Source organism: Asparagus officinalis, chromosome 5, assembly GCF_001876935.1.
Source record: "Asparagus officinalis chromosome 5, Aspof.V1, whole genome shotgun sequence".
NCBI classification, from domain to species: Eukaryota; Viridiplantae; Streptophyta; class Magnoliopsida; order Asparagales; family Asparagaceae; genus Asparagus; species Asparagus officinalis.
The window spans coordinates 12,969,559-12,992,455 of NC_033798.1; the positions used below are offsets into that span (position 1 = coordinate 12,969,559).

Here is a 22,897-nt window from a genome sequence, read left to right on the forward strand (position 1 = left end):
TCGGTTGTAGATCTGTTCATTTCCTTCAAATAGAAGCAATATAATCTTCTCTTTCAATTATAACCTGTAAGATCTTGTTAAGTACGCGTATCCCGGTTACTATAATCAAGGGACTGACTTTAATATCAAAATTCTCACTTCCTCCATTTTTTTTCTTTTGATTCTTTTAGTGTTTTCTTTTGTGCATTTGAGCATCCATATATAGTATAATCTTATGCACATCTTGAGATCCAAGTGGAATGTTTATGGAACTGGATGAGTCGTGAAATAATTGGTGCATAATTAATTAAGAGAATTTGATTAGTTTGTGAGAGAAGATACATGAATGCTATAATCATGGGTTCATTTCTCACTACTATTCGTATTAAATGCATTATTAGTAGGTTCAGAAGGACAAATGACATTAATTACTTTGTTAGTAGGATCTAATTGTTATATTGCAATAGTTTTTTATGGAAAAATATTAAGACACATCCAAACTAAACTAAAACCTAAGAAGCACAACAAAAAATATGGATAAATGTTGCTCCTTATCAGAATGCAGAACATTGTGCAAAACTATAGTAGATCTTCAATCCATACTACAAAATCATCAATTTTCTTAGCTCTTCGGACCAACACGCGAGTCGTTACATTCCTCGTTTGACGAACGACCTGAGAATCCCATTCATCGAGTCATGTGCAATATCGTTGAATATCATCCACAAAGTGTCTGAAAATCGAGTGCTGCTCCGCTCCATTTTGGACATCTCTAATTACCACATCCACATCTTTGAAAATTACTTTCCATATCTAGTGTCAAGAGCAAATGTATAGGTTCGCACACCGCTTGGAATTCTGCATGCTCAGAATTACCTCGTATCCAAATATTATAACAAGTATATTGCAATAGTTAGTAATATATATTATGATAGTTTTATATGCTATTTCTGGAGTACGTACACTAAGAGGTTATATTATATGCTATTTCTAGAATACATACACTAAGAGGTTAACATTTATATTAGTATTCCTCTCCATGAATTTTTTATATTTCAGACACACATTAATATATTATAATATTAAACTAGATATTAGATTTTTGATTAAATATTAAATTATCTTAAATTACAATATAATTTATAAATATAAGTTATGATATTATTATCTTAAATATTAAAATTGTATATTTATTGTAATACCTAATACCTAAAGTGAAATATTTATCTTATTTAACGTAAGACTAACATGGTTAAAATTTATGATATATATTAGTTCTTACGTTTATTACAAGAATAATTATAGTGTAATAAATAGAATGGATTGAATAAAATTTGAGGAATATCATTAAAGTTTATAATATATATTTAGTTTTTAATACTAGTTCTTATGTTTATTGCATGAATAATTATAGTGTAATAAATAGACTAAATTGAATAAATTTCAAGGCATTATTGGAAATTATCAAAGTTTGGAAGGGTACAAGAGGCAATCAAAAGTTTTAACACCCAAATCCTCTTTTATAAATAGTATAGATATAGATGTAGATTACTAACACTGTTATCTGCTATAGAAGCTACAGGAGTATATTGAAAATACATATAGGATTTCTCTTTTTTCTGTTGCCTTTTTTTTTGGGCGGGTTGGGGATGGTGGGGATTAACTGCCAATATACCAATTACAGATGAAGTATGTTTGACACGATTGACATTATCCAACTAGTTTACAAGGCTGCTAATTTTGTATTCTTTGTCTTGAAAGTCTACAATTTATCTTTGCTGTAGAGGTTAGCGCATTAATTTATATTTTGTCATTGTCAGTGGTTCTTCAAATTTGACACTTTCTACTCAAAGTATTAAGAGGAGGGATGGTTTCCTTTTCATGCCATTCCTAATTTGTTAACCTAGTGTTGCTTGTTGGTGGTCACAAATTCTTAAAGTTGATTCTGATGCTTCTATTTATTCAGTACTGGGAGAAGGCAGAGTTCCCTTTTCAAGCCATTCCTAAGCTTTCTAGCCTCCAAGTTTCTGGTGGTACCATAAAGGTACATCCATTTCGTGATCTTTGTGGCTTCAGGCTTCAAGATTGAAGATGCGGACATAATGAACTAACAGTTGTTACTAGCAGGGTTATGGGTGTCCAGGCCTCTCTGTTACTGGAAGTGCTATTGCTATTGCTGAAATAGCCAGGGTTGATGCAAGTTGCTCTACTTTTATTTTGGTGCACTCTTCTGCGGCAATGCTTACAATTGGTATAGTTTCCTGTTGAATTGCTCAAAACTCTATGTCAGTGTGCTAATTAATGGTAGTTGTTTGATAATCTACTTTTACATCTTACTTATGTGACTGCATTGCCTTTTTTTTTTGGGTTCAAAATAGCATTATGTGGATCTGAGGAACAAAAACGAAAATACTTGCCGTCATTAGCTCAACTAAGTACAGTTTCTTGCTGGGTAGGTTGTTTGTCTATGTAACAAAACGAAATCTATAAAACCATAACCATATACCGGGTTTTGTTGATCAGTTTTATATTCCTTAGGCTTTAACTGAACCGGATTATGGAAGTGATGCCAGTTCTTTGAGGACCACTGCAACAAAGGTTCTATTCTTTCGTCTTAATTACCTATGCAGATAGCTTACATAACACACTCTTCTTAACAATTATTTGCAGTTTGCCTTTTTTATATATTTCTTACCTGTTAAAGGATTGAAGTTATTCATTATGTTAATTCTGCTGGTTTAACAGGTAGCTGGAGGTTGGTTGTTAGATGGCCAAAAACGTTGGATAGGAAACAGCACTTTTGCTGATGTACTGATAATTTTTGCTCGCAACACAAACACAAACGAGATAAATGGGTAAATGAAAATGAAAACATAGTCTCTATACTTGCAATGTGTTTGCTTAGTTTTGCGACTTCATGTCAATAATCTTCTTGAAAACATTTAAAGTAAATGAGCTTCTGTATTGATTATAGTGTGCGAATATATTTGTCTGGCGTAATCCTTTTAACTTAATATCGGGTGTAGTCATATTCGAAAATACTTGTGATCAAATATTGCATAACATGTGATGCTCATTCTTTCAAATTGATGGCATTATTTTTAAATTTCTTTTCTATATCTTTCAGATTCATTGTAAAGAAGGGTACCCCTGGTTTGAAGGTAACAAAGATTGAGAACAAAATTGGATTGAGGATTGTTCAGAATGGGGATATTCTCATGAACAAAGTGTTTGTCCCAGAGGAAGACAGGCTTCCTGGTGTCAATTCGTTCCAAGATACGAACAAGGTATTGTGGCACCATTATGCCATTACTTTTATGAATGACATTGCTAATTTCCTACTTTTGTTATACAAAGGAATTGATGCTAATTTCCTACTTTTGTTATACAAAGGAATTGATGTAAAGAAACATTAATAAAATTTTAAAAGGCAATTGTAAACTGTTGTTTTTTTGGGGAAAATGTTTGTTTTTCCTAGAAACCACCTTTAAAATGAGTTTATCCTATAGAAACTACCTTTGATTGTCAATTCAAATAAGTTTTTTGTTGCAATCAACCACTTTTAGGTTGTTAAACAATAAAATATTGTAGATTCTCATTCATATTTTAAAAGCTACAACTTCTCCTTTTATATAGGGATACAATAACAAGAAGTTTACTGTGTAGTCAATGTGGTACTAAACACAATTACCTAATCATAATTTTTCTCTTAGTTACATTCCTAGTATCTCTCAATCACCAAATCTCTAATTTATACTCCTAATATATTATCCTAATAAAATTATAACATTATAGATTTTCATAATATATTCGTTAACACTCTCCCTCAAGCTGGATCATGTGTATCATACATGTCCGGCTTGTTACAATCAAGATGTGCTCACTCTAATTTGTGACATGAGTTAAAAGGCTAAAATCTTCTTTTGTGGCCTTTCTCATTATATCTGTCTTCATCTTCTTCTAGTATTCTATTTGAATGTCTTCCACCACGGACAACCATGACCAAAGTCAACAAATGTGATACCTCGATCTTCTTCACAGATCGACCAAACGAAACGATCCTCTTCGGGGAACTACCAAACAAACGATTCTCACCAGGGACACTCTAAGCAAACAATCCTCTCTAGGCATCCACCAAACATATAATCCTCCTCAAGGATTCAGCAAACAAATGAAAAAACAAATGATCGTCCTAGGGATCTAACAAAAGATATTCTTTAGGTATCTGCCAAACAAATGATTCTCCCAAGGATCTAACAAATAAATGATCTTTCTCACGGATCCACCAAATAAACAACCCTCTTCACGGATCAACCAAACAAACTATCTTCCTCAGGGATCAATCAAACAAATGATCATCTTCACGAATCAACCAAATAAATAATTCTCTTCATGGATCAACCAAACAAACCCTTTATTGGTGTTCAAAATTTCTAAAATACAAGCGGTGGTGATGGCGTTGTCTACAAGTTGAGTACGCGGTGAACAAAGAGAAATCGGGGTGGCACAAGCGGTGATGAGAACGTAAACATCGAGGATGACTACTGGATGACTACTGCTATCAATAATGCCAATTCTGATTATCAACAAGGCCATTGAAAGTAGGACAGATAAGAATTTGCAACACTGTTCTGGATAAATAGTTACCACGACACTGTTCACGGTGAACAGTGACCGCGATACTGTTCACAGGTGAACAGTCACTGCGCCCTTTTCATGGTGACCAGCACAAGAAAAAAAGGAAGGTTGTAAGGTAGCGGGAGGAGTTTGATGATGACTTGGTGAGGGATTGGGGGGCTAGGGTTTGTGAGGGTCTAGGGTTTTGTGGAGGCTAGGGCTTGCGTGGCTCTAATACTGTTGATAAATTAGGGTTAGTTTCTCTCATTGAGAGACCCCTCTTTTATATTAATGCATTCTTACAACTAGGTCCTTACAACATTGACTAATTCACTTAGTATCTAAATAACTCAACACTCCCCCTCAAGATGGTCCTTACAACATTGACTAATTCACTTAGTATCTAAATAACTCAACACTCCCCCTCAAGATGGGCGATAGTTATCAATCATCCCCATCTTGTTATAAAAGATATCATACTCTCTAGAACCTAATCCCTTTGTTAAACAATCAGCTAACTGCTCTTCTGATAGCTCAAAGTCAGAACTCCTCTATTCAGTTGCTCCTTGATAAAGAACCGATCAATCTCCACATGTTTGGTGCGATCATGCTGAACTGGATTGTTTACAATATTAATCGCCGATTTGTTGTCACACCAAAGTTGTAAGGAGTCTCTTCTAAACAAGCGCAGCTCAGATAATATGTTTTTTACCCACATCAACTCGCACAGACTAATTGCCATAGCTCTGTACTCGACCTCAGCTGTAGACCTAGCCACCACATCTTGCTTCTTGCTACGCCAAGATACGAGATTACCTCCAACAAATACACAATAGCCTGTAGTGGATCTACGATCATCCATACAACTTGCCCAATCAGCATCACAATAGCCTTCAATTCTCAGATGTCCAAAACTCCTGAACCATAACCCATTTCCTGGGCTTCCTTTAATATATCTAAGAATTCTGCGAACTGCCTCCATATGCTGCTCTCTGGGATCATGCATATATCTACTCATCACACTCACTGCATGAGTAATATCAGGTCTCGTATGGCATAGATATATAAGTCGTCCAACCAATCTTTGATATTGCTCTTTACTCACAGGGTCCCCACCCTCGACACTCATCTTATGATTCTGCTCAATAGGAGTAGATGCAACTCTGCACCCTAACATCGCTGTCTCTGAGAGAAGATCCAGAGCATACTTCCGCTGAGAAAGCACTATACCCTTTCGCGACCTTGTAATTTTAATTCCGAGAAAGTACTTTAACTGCCCCCGATCTTTAACTTCAAATTCCTCCCCTAATTTCTTCTTCAACAGTAGGATTTCCTCAGCGTCATCTCCAGTGATTACAATATCATCAACATAGACCGCCAGGATAGTGATACAAATTTTGGAGTGCCTGTAAAACACAGTATGATCACCATTGTATTGCTTGTACCCCATACCACAAACTGCCAACCTGAATCTATCAAACCATGCCCTCGGAGACTGTTTTAACCCATACAAAGACTTCTTCAACTTGCACACCTTCCCAGCTACTTGAGAAGTAGTGAAGCCTGGTGGAATCTCCATATATACCTCCTCTTGAAGATCTCCATGCAAAAAGACATTCTTGACATCTAGCTGATGTAGTAGCCAATTAAAGTTGGCAGCACATGACACCAATACTCTAACAATACTCATCTTTGCTACTGGAGCAAATGTCTCGTCATAGTCAATGCCGTATGTTTGGCTGTAGCCTGTAGCAACCAATCTGGCCTTGTATCTGTCGATCTTGCCCTCTGGAGTTTGCTTAACCGTATACACCCACTTACATCCAATAACACGCTTCCCAGCTGGCAAAGGTACCAACTCCCATGTGTCATTCTTCTTCAAGGCCTGGAGTTCCTCCTGGCAAAGGTACCAACTCCCATGTGTCATTCTTCTTCAAGGCCTGGAGTTCCTCGTGCATGACATTCAATCACCTAGGATCTTGCTTAGCTACCTGCCAGTTGTTAGGTACAGGCACTGAATGCAACGATGCAATGAATGACTTATATGCATGTGGAATGGATGCATATGAAATGTAATTCGCAATATCAGTATCCCAATTACCAAACTTAGCTGGAAGTTTTCCAGCATTGACTCTAGAGATTCTGCGGGGCAAGACAGGAGTATCAGAGGTATCAGGGAAGGACTCGTTACCTATCGACTCAGGTGGAGGAGAAGAGCAAGGCACTGGAGAGGAAGAGGAATGCACTGGAGAGGAGGGACTTGGGTCATCAACATTTGTGGGTACTGACACAGACACGGGAGGTGGCTCATGCTGTTGTTTCTGTCTCCTCGTGTATACTCTCAGCTCCCACTGACTTTGACTACCAACTCCTAAGTCACCACCACTACTCGGCGATATACCATCACTACTCGGTGACTCAAGAGGACATGGAATCATCCCGACCACAATATCATCTCATTCTCATTCTCCCCCTCTTTACTAGCATCAGTAGAGCCATCTCCAAACAAGGAACTCAACTCCGTCTTCTCCCCATAAAAAGGTTCAAACTCCCAAAAAGTCACATCCATACTGACAAACAGTCTTCTTTTAGTGGGACACCAACACTTGTATCCTTTTTGACTTGATGAGTAGCCAACAAAGATACATTTAACTGCTTGCGGATCCAGTTTACTCACCATCAACCTGTGATCTCTCACATAACATGTGCATCCAAACACTCTTGGTGGAACAACAAAAACATTCGAGCCCAAAAGCAGCTCACATGGTGTCTTCATCCCTAATACTCTTGATGGCATCCTGTTGATCAAACAAGCTGCTGTCATAACAGCCTCACTCCATAAAAACTTAGGCACATTCATTGTCAACATCAATGAGCGTGCCACTTTCAGTAGATGCCTGTTCTTACGCTCAGCCACCCCATTCTGAGCAGGGGTGTCTGGGCAGGTGGTTTGATGAACAATTCCCTGATTAGAGATGAAAGCTGCAAACTCCTTATTGACATACTCAGTCTCATTATCTGTTCGAAGAATCTTCACCTGCACTCCAAACTGTGTCTTCACATAAGCCGAGAAATCTTGAAAATATTTGTAAACCTCTGATTTCTGCTTCATCATGTATATCCAGGTCATACGTGAATAACAATCAATGAAAGTAACAAACCATCTAAAACCACTGATAGAGGTAGTAGGACATGGTCCCCAAACATCAGAATGGACAAGTGCAAATCGTTCACAACTTCGAAGACCAATCATTCTATAAGTAGAACGAGTATGTTTTCCAAGTTCACATGCATTACAAAATAACTCTTTTCTATTCACTTTTTTCATTAACTCCGGTTCTAATCTATTTAAACTCTCAAAAGATAAATGCCCTAACCGGCAATGTTGAAGCATCGCTTCTGCCTCTGGCCCTCCGCTAACAGCAGCAGCAATCATTGCTGTCTCCCTATCCAAATACCAAAGACCATCACGTCTGATACCACTCCCAATCCTCCTCCCCGTTTTCTTCTCTTGAAAGACACACAAATCTCGATCAAATAACACGGTGCAATTTAATTGATCAATGAGAGAGCTAACTGAGAGTAAGTTAACTGGAAACGAAGGAACATGTAATACTGATGACAAGGTAACAGATGAAGTACAATTGACCGAGCCAGTACCCCTGATGGGTTGGGATGTCCCATCAGCAGTCTGAACTGTCTCAGGATGCATATGCTTACTCGGATAATATAATGCAAACTCACTAGATGTTCCTGTGACATGCCTAGATGCACCTGAGTCTATGATCCAATCAACATGAGTTTTAGTGGATGCAAGTGCCTGAACCTGTGTACCTTTGTTCACATGAGCATAACCAATAAAGTTACCAAAGCATGTAGTGGTGGCCAGATCCTGGGTGACTTGTCCCTTGCCCTTCGAACTCTCAGCCTGAAGCTTGAACAGACGTAGTTCCTCCAGCTCTGTTATTTCAGCTCCAGTCATCCCAGCAGTAGTCTGAGACTCATCTGCCACAGCTAGGTGAGCAACTCCTTGGCCTACACGCCCCCTGCCTCCTCGACCTGCACGGCCACCAGTCTGACCACGTTCACTCCAGTTCCTTTCTCTGGGTGGCTTAGGGCACATCTGTCTCAGATGCCCTATCTCTCCGTAGTTGAAGCACTGTCTAGTCTCCCCTTTGAATCCAGTGTTATCCGGGTTGGATACCACCAGTGCAGACTTCTCCCCTGTAAGTCCATCTATCCCAGACTGTAGCCTGATACGGTTCTCCTCCTGTATCATGGCCGAGACTGCCTTCTTCAGTGGTGGGATCTTCGTCTGGGCTAGTAACAATGCCGTCCTCTGCTCATACGCTGGAGCCAAACCTCGGAGAAACAACATGGTCCTCTTCTGCAAAAAGGCCTCGCGCTCCTTGCACTCCGGGTCCTTGCAGTTCGCTAAGGGCGAGAAGTGATCGTGATCGAGCCACAAGCGCTCCAGCTCTGTGACGTACTCCTGTACAGTCCTCTCTCCCTGGACTATAGCGCTGATCTCCTTCTCGATCTGGAATACCCTCAGGTTATTCAATTTCTGGATGATCTCCTCCATCGGATTTTTTTCAGTCTTCGTCATCGATCCAACTTGTATTCTTGTGGTGCGCAACCAAAAAAATCCGACAGCACAACAAGAGAGATAGATCAATAAGAATTCATGTTTCACTAAGGAAACAAGAACCAAAAGCAAGATGTCTCAACGAGGTGAGATATCAGCTCTTCTCTCATCAGTTCGAGGACTGACCTGTCGAGGGAACCTAAACAAGCTATTACAATTCGAGAAAGAAAAAAAGATCATCTAGTAAAGACTAGAGATCCCCTTTATTTATTTATTTTGGATCTAATCAGCACTCCCAAATAAAAAAAATTACAGACCCTTACAGACCTTTTAGTTCCCCTTTTTTTTACAGACCCCTTTAGTTCCCTTTTTTTCTCCCCAAAAACAGCTGGTCCTTCTCTCTCCCCCAACAAATCCCTAAATCACAGCAACGAGTCCTTCTTCGTTCGCGTTTTCTTCATCGATATTCGTCATCGCCTCAAGCTCGAAAACCCGCCTCCATCTCGAAAACCTGCCGCCGAGCTCGAAAACCCGCCTCGAGCTCTAAAACCCACCGCCTCCAGCGGGAAAACCCACCGCGGCCGAGATCCGCCTCCCGCGTCCGAGATACGTTCTCCGTGCCCTGCCTCGCCTCCGCCTACACGTCCCACCCCGCCTACGACGATGTCCAAAGTCCAGTAGAGGACCCGATTGCGGGGAAGGGAGGCGAGTGGTGACCTTTCAAAGTTCTTCAGTCGGCGTCGATGAGAGACTTGGGCGGCGGAGAGCGGCGGCGGCGGAGAGCAGCGGATTTGGCTCAGATGGGGAAGGCGGCTAGCTCTGATACCATGTTGATAAATTAGGGTTAGTTTCTCTCATTGAGAGACCCCTCTTTTATATTAATGCATTCTTACAACTAGGTCCTTACAACATTGACTAATTCACTTAGTATCTAAATAACTCAACAAATACCATGTTAAAAGATAAAAAATTATAGATTCTTATTCATATTTTAAAAGCTACAACTACTCTATTTATATATGGATACAATAACAAAAAAATTTATTGTGTAGTCAATGTGGGACTAAACACAATTACGTAATCATAATTATTCTATTACTTACATTTATAATATCTTTCAATTATGAAATCTCTAATTTATACTCCTAATATATTAATTCTGATATAAGTATATAACTATAACGTTATGGATCTCTATAATGTATCCTTAACATAGGTCAAGTCTTTTTTCAGTTTGGCTGTGATTAAGTTGTTAAACACCAAATATATTAGAGAGATGAATGTAGAAAACACCCGTTTTGAAACGTGTTTAACCCGTTTCAGCACCCAACAGAGCCAAAATATTATAAAACTCAGGCAGAAAACCCATGTTGCATATAATGCAGAAAATAACACCAAAAAGCACATTTCATTTGTGTTATGTTAAGTGTTATTTAACACTTTTTAAATTGAGTTAAATTGATGATCAGATTTGGATTTGTGGTGATATCTCCCTCATCCAAATTAGTATCATGCTAACTAAAATAAGTTCCTAATTAATCTCCCGACCCTAATTTCATTCACGTGAAAAACCCTAGCGATCTTTTGACCCTATCTCCAATGCCTCCCTCATATCCTCCCTTTCCACCTCCTCTCACTCCTTCGACGAAGAAACATCTCGATCTCTTCTTCCTTTGACGCCTTCGACGAGACAAAGCCTCTCGCCGACAACAAGACTATTCTTGTCCTTTATGTCCACCGACGATAAGGCTCCTCTCTGGTCTCTCCTTGGCTCCTATATCTCCTTTCGCCACTGAAGAAAATCGTAACCCTATCTCCACCTTCAATGCCTCTCCAGTCCCTAAATCTTACCTCTTTTCGATGGAAATGAGGCCTTCTAAATCTTTACTAATGTAACTCTTCCTGTTCTCATTCATGTTTGAAAATTTTGATGATATCAATTACTAAAGTCATTATGAATAGTTTGTATTTATGAAATGTCTAAATAAGTAATAAATAAAATAACCTACGTTATGTGTTATGTTTTTTTTTGCATTTCTTCACTTAACCCTTGACAGAATGTAGAGCATTACTTAATGCATTATCGTTATTTTCAACATTGAGAGAGAGAGATGATCCTTACTTGAGGTTAGATGAGTGTAGAAACGACGAAAACATTGGAGAAGAACATGATTTTTAGAGCATGCAGAGCTTTGGGTGCTTGTCGGTCGACCGAGAGCTTTGGGGTGGTCGACTGGAAATGTGCACAGCATCAGGAAGTTTTCTAGACTTGGTGACGGTCGACCGCCAAACCTTGTAATCGATATTGGGTTTCTGTCTTTCTGGTCGGTTGGTCACGGTGATTTCTGCGGTCGATCGCCGGTCGGGTCAGGCCCAGATTTGGTTTTCCTGTTCTGTTTGGGATTAATGTTTGGTATAAAAACAAACACGTTTTAGGGTTTCTGTGGAGCAGTTGAAAGGGTTGTTTTGAGCACAGAAAAGAGAGTTTTTTTTTCTAGGCTATTGGTTTAGGGTTTTGTTTGAGAGATTAGCGAGATTTGTTTGAGAGATTTGAGTGATTTTGTAATCTCTATTTGTACTCTACCTTCTCTATTAGTAAAAACTCATTCCCTTCTTGCCCCGTGGACGTAGGCAACTTGCCGAACCACGTAAAATTCGTTGTTTGTGTCCGTGCCGTTATTTTTTATTGTGTTTGGCATTCTCTCAGCGTTTGTGTTTGGCCTCGGAACCCCAACAATGGGTTCAATTACCCAAAAAAAACTTAACTAAAAAGTCGGCCTAAGTGGTTAATTTCAACAAAAAACTCTTTAAATGTGGTTTATGTATAAATTAAAATTCAAAGGTCGTTTCTATAGAATAACACTATTTTAAAGGTGGTTTCGGGGGGGGGGGATTCAAATGGTGGTGATAATGATATCCCTATCTTGTCATTTTCTCCCTTGCTTTTGTTAGGTCTAGCAAATGGAACAGATAAGTGACTTTTGTAATTCACACTAGCTTTAGCAAATTCTGATACCTTACAAATACCTAATCTGCATCATTTTTAATGACCCTAATGATCACACGGTATAGAAGAGAAATAAGCGTCAGGAGGATACGAGAAAATGGGTGTATCATTAAAGAATAGCTATAACAACTACAGATTCTTCATTCTGACCTCTGTTGTCATCGAATCGTTTAGGATTACCTGATGGAAGAAGAATGACAGATAAATAAAGCTAAACATCTTAACATGGAAAATTAAACATCGGGCACTGCTAAGCCTCTCTTTATCTTTGCTTCATGTCAGAAACTGAACCTGTATCCCTTACTGAGAACTTTCAGTGCATGTGTTTGGATAGTAATTCACTGCTCATATATCTGGAGCCACTTCCAATGCATCTTGCATTGGATTCTGTGATATCCGTATGCTACTGCCCAGCATTTAACCACCAATAGTCATATTGCTGACTTCTTTTAGATGACTTTATTGTCAGTATCCTTTTTCACTTTTTCTTTCCATTCAATCAAATAATGATTGTGACTCTGCTTAATTTCGCAATCTTTGACATGTTATTTACTTGAAATGTGTGTCCTTCTTGTGTTTGGTCAGCACAGTTGCTAATTCCATATAACTCCTTTTATATTTTAATATGTGTAAATATTATATCGTCACAAATATCTGACTGATGGTTACTTAAAGCAGGTGCTTGCTGTCTCACGTATCATGGTTTCATGGCAACCCATTGGCATTGTAATGGGGGTATTTGACATCTGCCACCGGTATAACGTGATTTTTTTTCCTTTTCTTTCAGCATCATTTTTTGTTTAAAGGTTCTTCCTGCATATAAACATGAACATCTTACATGTTCAAATTGGTTAGGTATTTGAAAGAGAGAAAGCAATTTGGAGCTCCTTTAGCTTCTTTCCAGATTAACCAAGAGAAACTTGTTCGTATGCTTGGCAATATTCAAGCAATGCTTCTTGTTGGTTGGCGCCTGTGCAAGTTGTATGAATCCGGGAAAATGACTACTGGCCATGCTAGCTTGGCAAAGGTAAGTAGATAATCTTTTATTACAGAAGTGCTGCAGATATCGTTATCTAAAACATAGATGGGTCTTAAAACTTTTTAGGCATGGATATCCTCACGCGCAAGGGAAACAGTTGCTTTAGGACGAGAATTAATGGGTGGAAATGGAATCTTGTCAGACTTCTTAGTGGCAAAGGTTTGAGTTATTGTTTTCTGTCTTCTCTTGTAACTATTCAGCGACTCATGTTCTAATTTTTCTTTTCTTTTCTTTTCTCTTTCAAAATAAAGAGCATAGCAGGATTTGAAACTGGATTTCAATTCAAACTTTCAAACTCCATATATTTATTGTTAAGGCTTAGTGATCCTGTTTTCCTATTACATTTATGAGTTTAATTTATCTCCATAGTAAATGCATATAATTCTTTCATCTCCATAGTAAATGCATATAATTTTTCATCTGAAGAGATTACACATCCAGTGTTAATTATAGAAACCCCTTGAACTTTGGGGGAATGACACTAAACCCCCCTCAACTATTCTTTTTATTCCACTAAACCCCCTTGAACTTTAGGAGTTGTTGTACATAACACCCCTAAACTTTTTCATTCCACTAAATTTCACATGAAAATTTCTTATTTAATCTCTAAACTAACACCATTGATTCTAACATCTCATGTGACAAACATGTTCCAAGAAAAAGATGAAAAGAATCCCTTAGTCCCAAAAAAGTTACTTATTTTTTCTTTTTATTAAAAGGATATGTTTTGGAGCTAAGAAGGAATTTTCATATTGTTTTTGGCATATGCTGACCCAGTGACACATTAGAGGTGATGGTGCTAAATTGCTAATATTAGGATAAAATGAGAAATTATCTTGTAAAATTTTGGAGAATAAAAAAGTTCAAGGGGGTTATGTGCAGTAACGCCTAAAGTTTAGGGGCGTTTAGTGGAATAAAAAAGTTGAGGGGATTTAGTGAAACTCCCCCAAAGTTCACGAGGGATATGTGTAATTATCCCTCTTTTAATTTTATTAGCACAACAAATTAAGGTCCATATGCCTTCTAGGTTTTAATTGTTGGTTTGCAGGCTTTAATTGACACTAAGCTGCAAAATATGGTAAAAAACTCCTAAAAAGTCTAGTGTAGGTGTTACACTTGAAGATTTAGTCCCACCTCCGTGAGTGAGTGAGAGTTTGAAGGGTTTATATAAAGAAGTCTAAGGCTCAAGTGTATAATCGGTTAGTCGACTCATTGTGTCCCATAGCTTACATCGTGCTAACGAGTTAACAGGCTCAGAGCGGAATAGATGGTACCAGAGTAGTTAGCAAACCGGAAATGTGGATCTAAATGCTATTCAGGACTAAGTGCTATACCATGTGAGCGCAGTGGTAATCGCCTGGTGGTGATACTAGGACGGGCCAATTTGTCATGCTGTGACGAGGATGTCACGTGTTTAAGGTGGAGTGACTGTAACACCCCAAAATTTAGTCCTACATCGGTCGATGAGTGAGAATTTGAAGGGTTTATATAGTAAAGTTTAAGGCTTAAGTGTAGCATCAGCTAGTCGATTTTAGCAATAGTTTGAGCCAAACAATGCACTACACTCAGTGGGTCCTAAGTCTCATGGCTTACACTGCGCCAACGGGCTCACGGACCCGACGCGTGGCAGTAGGATTATAAACCAGTATAATACTTCGAAATGTTTATGTTATTTTGAATTTTGGTTATTATATTTCCAGTGTATGATCATAGTTGCATGGAACTGAATTTGTTTGGGTTCATGAGATGGACATGGTAGCGTCGTATGCCGCTCGTTAGGAATCAGGTACAAGGGATAGGCTTATATCATACTCTAGGGAAAATGGTATGTATTAGCTTCGGTTCTTAAATGTAGGAATTGGAGGTTTTGCGTAGTCAAATTGAAGAATTATGTTGCAATTAAAGTATGCACACTTTATTTGCTTAATTTTTCACTTTTTTGTTGCTTATTCTATTGAAAAAGAATTATTGTTTGTCAAAATTTTAACAGGTTTGAATTTTAAATCGGGTCGCTAGAGCTGGTGAATCGGGTCGTGTTACACCGTGAATCTGGGACGATTGAACCGTAGTCACGGTTCGCTATAGCGTCCCACGTTCCCAACTTCTATGTGCGTGATATTTTCTACATACATGTAGATTGTGGAGGCACATCTCCTATCTTGGATGATGGACCGACTATTTTGATAAGAGAACATGGCCATCTGTGGGTTTACTGATATGTCATCATCATATCATCAACCGTTCCATTTATTTCCTGAGAACACTATAATGTTCAGAATTTTCTGTCTTACCTACTAAATTGGTGAAGCTGAATATACATTGAGTCTAGTTATTTTTCGATTATTTTATTCAGCACATAAGCTAAATCCCAAGAACCATTAGCAGACTTCTTCCAGACCTACAAACTAATCCTACATCCCTTCTGTCAACTCATATTAAATGAAATTTGTCTGACCTACAAATTCAAGTTTCAAATATCTAGACTTTTGTTCCACTGCCCGAGTGGTAAATCAGATTTTACATCTCTCTGCATAATGCACTAAACCTTTTTGACATAAAAGATCTCTGATTTTCTTTGTTAATACAATTCATGGATGAAGAGCTTAATTTCATATACTGAGGCTCAGTTAGCATCTAACCGTGAATTGTTTTCTCCAGAACAGCTTATTACAGTATATGTATTGTCGTTCTAGTTTGTAGAAAACTATCAAGGCATTAAGTGCCCTTTTGGGTGATTCTCTCAGTGGAAGGAAATGGGCATCACTTCAGCCATATATCCTTGGTTTTTCTTGATTTGGGTAGGTTGTGACAGAGAGACGAAATCTAGTAGGCTCCTACTCACTTCATCTCTTATTTTCTTTTCCTCGCTTCAACACTTTGATGTAGGCCCAAATGGAGGTCTTTTCTTTTCTTTTCCTCCTTCAACACTTAGATGTAGGCCCAAATGGAGGTCTTCATCTTCCGTTGTGCATACCACGCAATGGAAGGTGAAAGATGTCCTGTGCTGAATAGCAAGGATTAAAAATTAATTATGTGCTGTACCAGAAAGTTACAAATAATATGTTTTATTTTAGACTTTAGTGGTGATTTTGGTCACCCATATTCTCATCATTGCGGAAAAAGATAAATCACATAGTTGGGAATCAACCTGTAGTTTTCTTCTTACTCATTTCCGTATGACTGAATGACTGAGTACATAAAATGTATTCCTCTAACACAACTGCAATTGCAGGCTTTCTGCGATTTGGAACCGATATATACATACGAGGGAACCTACGAGATCAATAGCTTGGTAACTGCAAGGGAAATTACTGGGATCGCTAGCTTCAAACCTGCTGTGCTCAGTAAAGCAAGTCGACTTTAATCTCACCGGTGGCATGACAATTTTGCAGGGTCATACTTGGATTGATTTTTTGTAATCAATGGTATTGAAGTTTACAGTAGAAACACAGCGACAATTGGGATGAAGTCAGAAATAAATTGAAAATGGCAGATCATGTTTTGCTGCAAGTTGTTGTAACAATGACCATCTCCTTTGCTTATTATGCGTGTCCTGTAAAAGTAATTCACAAAGTACTATGTTACGTTTCATGGAAAAAATCACCCGTCTTGGTCTGGTTATTGTTGCTTGAAATTGCTTCATTTCCTATATTTAGGTAAGTTTCACAATGATTTGAATGCTTACACCGTACGGAAAACTAGAAGAAATCTCTTACTAACCAAAGTTCTTCATGACTTATTGTCTAAACAAATCATAGCATGATGTCATCAAGGCTTAATGGCACTCAAATACCCTGTAGCTTTCACTGGTTTACGCTTGTATACCCTCACTTGTTTTGCAAAACTTGTATACCCTAAGGTTTTTTAATTTCCCCTTGAAAATTCTCATGAGACACTCACATGCTAACTTTAGAACTTGTTAACCCTTAATTTTGTTAAATTTAGTATTAAAGTGTTATATATGATTCTATTTTGAACTTACCCTGATATTGTTTTAAAATAGGATTTTAATGGGTTCAATAAGATAAATTTAACAAATGTTAAAGGTAGATATCCTAAAATTAGCATGTAAGTGTCGCATGAGAACTTCAGAGGGAAATTCTCATGTTTGCATAAATGAGGGTATTGAAATGCTATTTTTTTTAAAAAAGTTGGGGTGTACAATTGCTGTAAAAAACAATTGAGGGTATTTCAGTGCAAAGTATGGGAATATACGGTATTTAAGTAAAACTAAGCCTTTCATCGAACTCCTTCTGATATACAATCAATAAATGAAGGGTCAACTGCACTTAAATCCTTACAGTTTCAATTACTTTGCACATATATACCCCCAGTTGTATTTGGCTGCACTTAAATACCCTGAAGTTTCTAAGAGTTGCACTCTGATACCCTTGGTTATGCAAATGTGATAATTTCTCCCGAAAATTCTCATGCGACACTCACATGCAATTTTTAGAACATCACAACGCTTATTGTTTGTTAAATCTACTATCAAACCTAGTAAACTCTTATTTTAAAATGCAACTAAGGTAGGTTTAAAACATGGTTTTGATAGATCTAACAAATAGGTTTAAAAAAAGGTTATAATGTTCTAAACTTAGCATGTGAGTGTCGCATGAGAACTTTCGGTTGGAAGTTCTCACTGTTAGTTTGGGAGTGGATACCAACCTCCGCCGGCGACGAAGCTCCGACGAGCTTGAGGATCCGCGCAGATGAGCGCGGGTGTCGACGACGAACTCCAGGCTCAGTTCGAGATGGAGCTCGAGCAGGCAAGCTCGAATATGGCGTTTCCGATCCTCGCGTTCGGGATACCGACCCCCGCGTTTCAGCGCTCCGACCCTCGCGTTTCAGCGCTCCGACGTCCGCGTCTTGGCGCCCCACCCTCGCGTCCAAGCGGGCCGCTCGCGTGGCTGGCGACAGCCCGTCGCCAGCCCATCGTGCCAGCCTATCAACGCTTCGCCTATAAAAACCCCCTTTTCGATGCCCTAGGTGTGGTGTTGTGCTTTTACCCTTTCTTCCGATTTCCTCTCTGGCGGCGGACAACCCCAAAATCCCAGCAGCGATTTTTGATTAATCTCCAGCTTTCAACAGTGTTTGGGGGGAGATTTAAGAAGAGAGAGAATTAAAGAGGGGTTTTATAGTGGGATATTCTTTATTCTCAAGTGAGACTTGAAAGGGGTTTATTCCCTTTAATTATTAACACTGTAGCTACAGTGTTCATTTGAGAAATCTCAGTTTTGGGATTTGCTCTTGATTTATAATTTCTTGTTTGATTAATAAGAAATTAACTGTGTGGCTCCCGAGGACGTAGGCAGTTGCCGAACCTCGTTAAAACTTGGTGTACTTTTTCTATTTTGCGTTTCTGTTGCATTAGGGGTTTCAGCGTTAAATTCCCAACAACTGGTATCAAAGCGTGAAACGATCTAAGAGAGTCAGATTCAAGTGGACCCATGGCCGCCAGAGTAAGGAAAAATGAGACTGAGAAATATATGAGAACAGATTCGGATTTTAGAAAATACAGATAGATGATTATCTGTATCAAAAAAATCTGTATCAAACACTATCGGGGAAGAAGCCAGAATTCTATGAAGCAGATGAGTGGAACCTTCTAGATAGACAAGCCTCGAGTTATCAGATGACGCTGACTCGCAATGTTGCGTTCACATAGCAAAGAGAAGACGCACGACAGTCTTATGCAGCTCTCTCAATATTATAGAAGCCATCAGCCGCGAACAAAGTTCATTTGATGCGGCGGTTATTCAATCTGAAAATGGCGGAAGGCGCGTCAGTAGCACAACACCTCAATGAACTTAATACGGTTACAACCCAATTGAGTTCAGTTGAGATTGAGTTTGATGAAGAAGTTCGGGCGTTGATATTGTTGTCTTCCCTACCAGAGAGTTGGAACGCTACAGTCACAGCTGTGAGTAGCTCGTCGGGAAAGAAAAAGTTGAAGTTCGGCGACGTTCGTGATTTGGTTCTCAGTGAGGAGATCCGACGGAGAGAGACGGGTGAAGCTACAACCTCTTCAGTATTACATACAGAGTCAAGAGGTAGAAATTCAACCAGAGGAAACGGACTAGGAAAATCAAACTTCAGAGGTAGATCAAATGACAGGAGGTCCAAGTCAAGGAATCCAAGCAACAGCTTGAAGGCTATCGAGTGTTGGAATTGTGGAAAGACCGGGCATTACAAGAATCAGTGCAAGAGTGCATAGAAAGAGAAGGAGGCGAAGGCAGAGGTGAATGTCACTTCCACTTCAGGAGGAGACGACGCATTGATATGCTCTTTGGAGAGCAAGGTGGAATCTTGGGTGTTAGATTTAGGAGCGTCGTTCCATGCTACCTCTAAGAAAGAATTCTTCGAGAAGTATGTTCCAAGAAATCTTGGATACGTATATCTTGGTGATGATCAACCATGTGCTATTGTGGGCAAAGGCGTGGTGAAAATTAAGTTGAACGGGTCAGTATGAGAGCTGAAGGATGTCAGGCATATTCCCGACCTGAGAAAGAATTTAATATCCGTAGGCCAGTTGGCTGGCGAAGGATATACCACGACCTTCCATGGAGATGATTGGAAGATCTCAAAGGGCGCAATGACGATTGCCCGAGGCAAGAAGACTGGTACCCTGTATATGACAGCAGGTGCACGTTGTTTGATCTCAGTTGCAGCAGGCAATGAGACTTCAAAGCTGTGGCACCAGAGACTCGGTCATATGAGTGAAAAGGGGATGAAAATCATGCACACAAAGGGAAAACTCCCAGGACTGCAGTCAGTGGAGATGGATATGTGTGAAGAATGTATACTTGGAAAGCAGAAGAGAGTCAGCTTTCATACAAGTGGCAGAACCCCCAGGAAGCAGAAGCTAGAGCTCGTTCACTCAGATGTTTGGGGACCAACGACCACCGCGTCCATTGGTGGAAAACACTACTTCGTGACTTTTATCGATGATCACTCTCGGAAAGTGTGGGTCTACTTTCTGAAGCATAAGTCAGAAGTATTTGAAGCTTTCAGGAGATGGAAAGCTATGGTCGAGAATGAGACCGGTCTGAGAATAAAGAAGCTCAGGACTGACAATGGCGGTGAGTATGAAGACACCGGATTCAAGAAGTTCTGTTATGAGCACGAGATCAAAATGGAAAGAACCGTGCCCAGCACGCCTCAGCAAAATGGTGTAGCTGAGCGAATGAACCGAACGTTGACAGAGAGAGCCAGAAGCATTCGGGTACAGTCAGGCCTACCGAAACAGTTCTGAGCAGAAGCGATCAACACAACAGCTTACTTGATCAACCGAGGTCCATCGGTTCCATTGGAGCACAGAATACCAGAGGAGGTATGGTGCGGAAAGGAGGTAAAACTCTCACATCTTAAAGTTTTCGGTTGTGTAGCTTACGTGCATATTAGTGATCAAGGCAGGAATAAGCTTGATCCCAAGTCAAAGAAATACACTTTCATCGGCTATGGTGAAGATGAGTTCGGCTACCGCATTTGTGACAACGAAAACAAGAAGGTAATCAGGAGCAGAGATGTGATATTTAACGAGAAGATGATGTACAAGGACATGCACAAGACAGATGACTCAGAGAGCGAGTCAATATTTGTAGATGCAGATGATGTCTCGAGTAACCTCTCGGAAGAACCCAATGCAGAGGGTCCTCAGCCAGAAGAGCCTATTGGACAATATGGTGCGCAAGAGCCCGACGCACCAGCTCCGATTTTGAGGAGATCTTCTCGTCCTCCTGTACCCAACAGGAGATACATGAACTATCTGTTGTTGACAGATGGTGGGGAACCTGAAAGCTTTGATGAAGCTTGTCAGTGTGGAGATGCGAGCAAGTGGGAGCTTGCAATGAAAGATGAGATGAAGTCTCTCATATCAAACCAGACGTGGGAACTAGCTGAGTTGCCCACGGGTAAGAAGGCACTTCACAACAAATGGATGTACCGGGTGAAAGAGGAGCAAGATGGTTCCAGAAGATATAAGGCCCGGTTAGTTGTCAAAGGTTTCCAGCAGAAGGAAGAAATTGACTATACTGATATTTTCGCTCCTGTGGTAAAGCTAAATACTATCAGGACCGTGATGAGTATTGTAACAATTGAAGATCTTCATCTCGAGCAGTTAGACGTGAAGGCTGTGTTTATTCACGGAGATCTAGAAGAGGAGATATACATGCACCAGCCAGAAGGTTTCTCAGAAGAAAAGAAGAAGAACCTGATGTGCAGACTCAAGAAGAGCTTGTATGGCCTGAAACAAGCCCCAAGACAGTGGTACAAGAAGTTTGACGGCTTCATGCACAAGGAAGGTTTCCAGAAGTGCAACGCCGACCACTGTTGCTACTTCAAAAGATATCAGTCCAGTTATATCATCCTACTGCTGTATGTTGATGATATGTTGGTTGCAGGAGCAGATATGAATGATATCAAGAGTTTGAAGCAGCAGCTGTCAAAGGAGTTTGACATGAAGGACTTGGGTCCAGCGAAGAAGATCTTTGGAATACAAATCACGAGAGACAAGAAGAAATGGTTCCTGCGGTTGTCTCAGACGGAGTACATCAACCGTGTTTTGCAGAGATTCAACATGGGCGACGCCAAGCCTGTGAGCACACCCTTGGCCAGCCATTTTCGTTTATCGAAGGATCAGTCTCCTCAGTCAGAAGAAGAGAAAGAGAGTATGGCTCAGGTTCCTTACGCCTCAGCTATCGGAAGCTTGATGTACGCAATGGTCTGTACGAGATCAGACATTGGCCATGCAGTGGGAGTGGTCAGCCGGTTTATGTCGAATCCAGGAAAAGCTCATTGGGAAGCGGTCAAGTGGATTCTGAGATATCTACGAGGCACCACACAGAAGTGTTTGCACTTTGGTAAGGGAGAAGTGGAAGTGCAAGGGTACGTAGATGCAGACTTCGGTGGTGAAATCGATCACCGAAGAAGCACCACCGACTATGTATTCACCGTCGGAACTACAGCTGTTAGTTGGATGTCACAGGTACAGAAGATCGTTACCCTATCCACTATAGAAGTTGAGTATGTTGCAGTGACTGAAGCCAGTAAAGAGATGATATGGCTTCAGGGTTTGTTAACAGAGCTAGGATTCAAACAGGAGAAGAATATTTTGCACAGTGATAGCCAGAGTGCGATACACTTGGCGAAGAATTCAGCATTTTATTCTAGAACGAAGCATATTACGCTTCGGTACCACTTCATCAGATCCCTATTGGAAGATGACGTGTTAAAACTGGAAAAGATTCCAGGAAGTAAGAATCCAGCAGACATGTTAACAAAGACGGTGACCGTTCAGAAACTGGAGTTGTGCGCAACTTCAGTTGGCCTTCATGCATAGATGATGAGAGCGGAGCCACACAGGAGAGGAGCCTGATGAGATAGCCTGTTGTCGTCGGTTTGGTCTCCAAGTGGGAGATTGTTAGTTTGGGGGTGGATACCAACCTCCGCCGGCGACGAAGCTCCGATGAGCTTGAGGATCCGCGCAGATGAGCGCGGGTGTCGACGGCGAACTCCAGGCTCAGTTCGAGATGGAGCTCGAGCAGGCGAGCTCGAATATGGCGTTTCCGATCCTCGCGTTTGGGATACCGACCCTCGCGTTTCAGCGCTCCGACGTCCGCATTTTGGCGCCCCACCCTCGCGTCCAAGCGGGCCGCTCGCGTGGCTG

General features: G+C 40.1%; 1 protein-coding gene across 1 annotated transcript in view; it reads left to right on the forward strand.

Moving 5' to 3' along the window:
- Positions 1–16,851, forward strand: part of LOC109843283 (acyl-coenzyme A oxidase 4, peroxisomal-like) — a 19,667-nt gene extending 2,816 nt beyond the window's left edge. The window contains exons 4-13 of the mRNA XM_020412211.1: positions 1,946–2,023; positions 2,107–2,230; positions 2,358–2,431; positions 2,518–2,577; positions 2,725–2,834; positions 3,107–3,266; positions 12,870–12,946; positions 13,047–13,218; positions 13,297–13,389; positions 16,463–16,851. Coding sequence (XP_020267800.1) covers positions 1,946–2,023; positions 2,107–2,230; positions 2,358–2,431; positions 2,518–2,577; positions 2,725–2,834; positions 3,107–3,266; positions 12,870–12,946; positions 13,047–13,218; positions 13,297–13,389; positions 16,463–16,594 — 1,080 coding nt within the window. The 3' untranslated portion in view covers positions 16,595–16,851. The remainder of the gene's footprint in view (positions 1–1,945; positions 2,024–2,106; positions 2,231–2,357; positions 2,432–2,517; positions 2,578–2,724; positions 2,835–3,106; positions 3,267–12,869; positions 12,947–13,046; positions 13,219–13,296; positions 13,390–16,462) is intronic.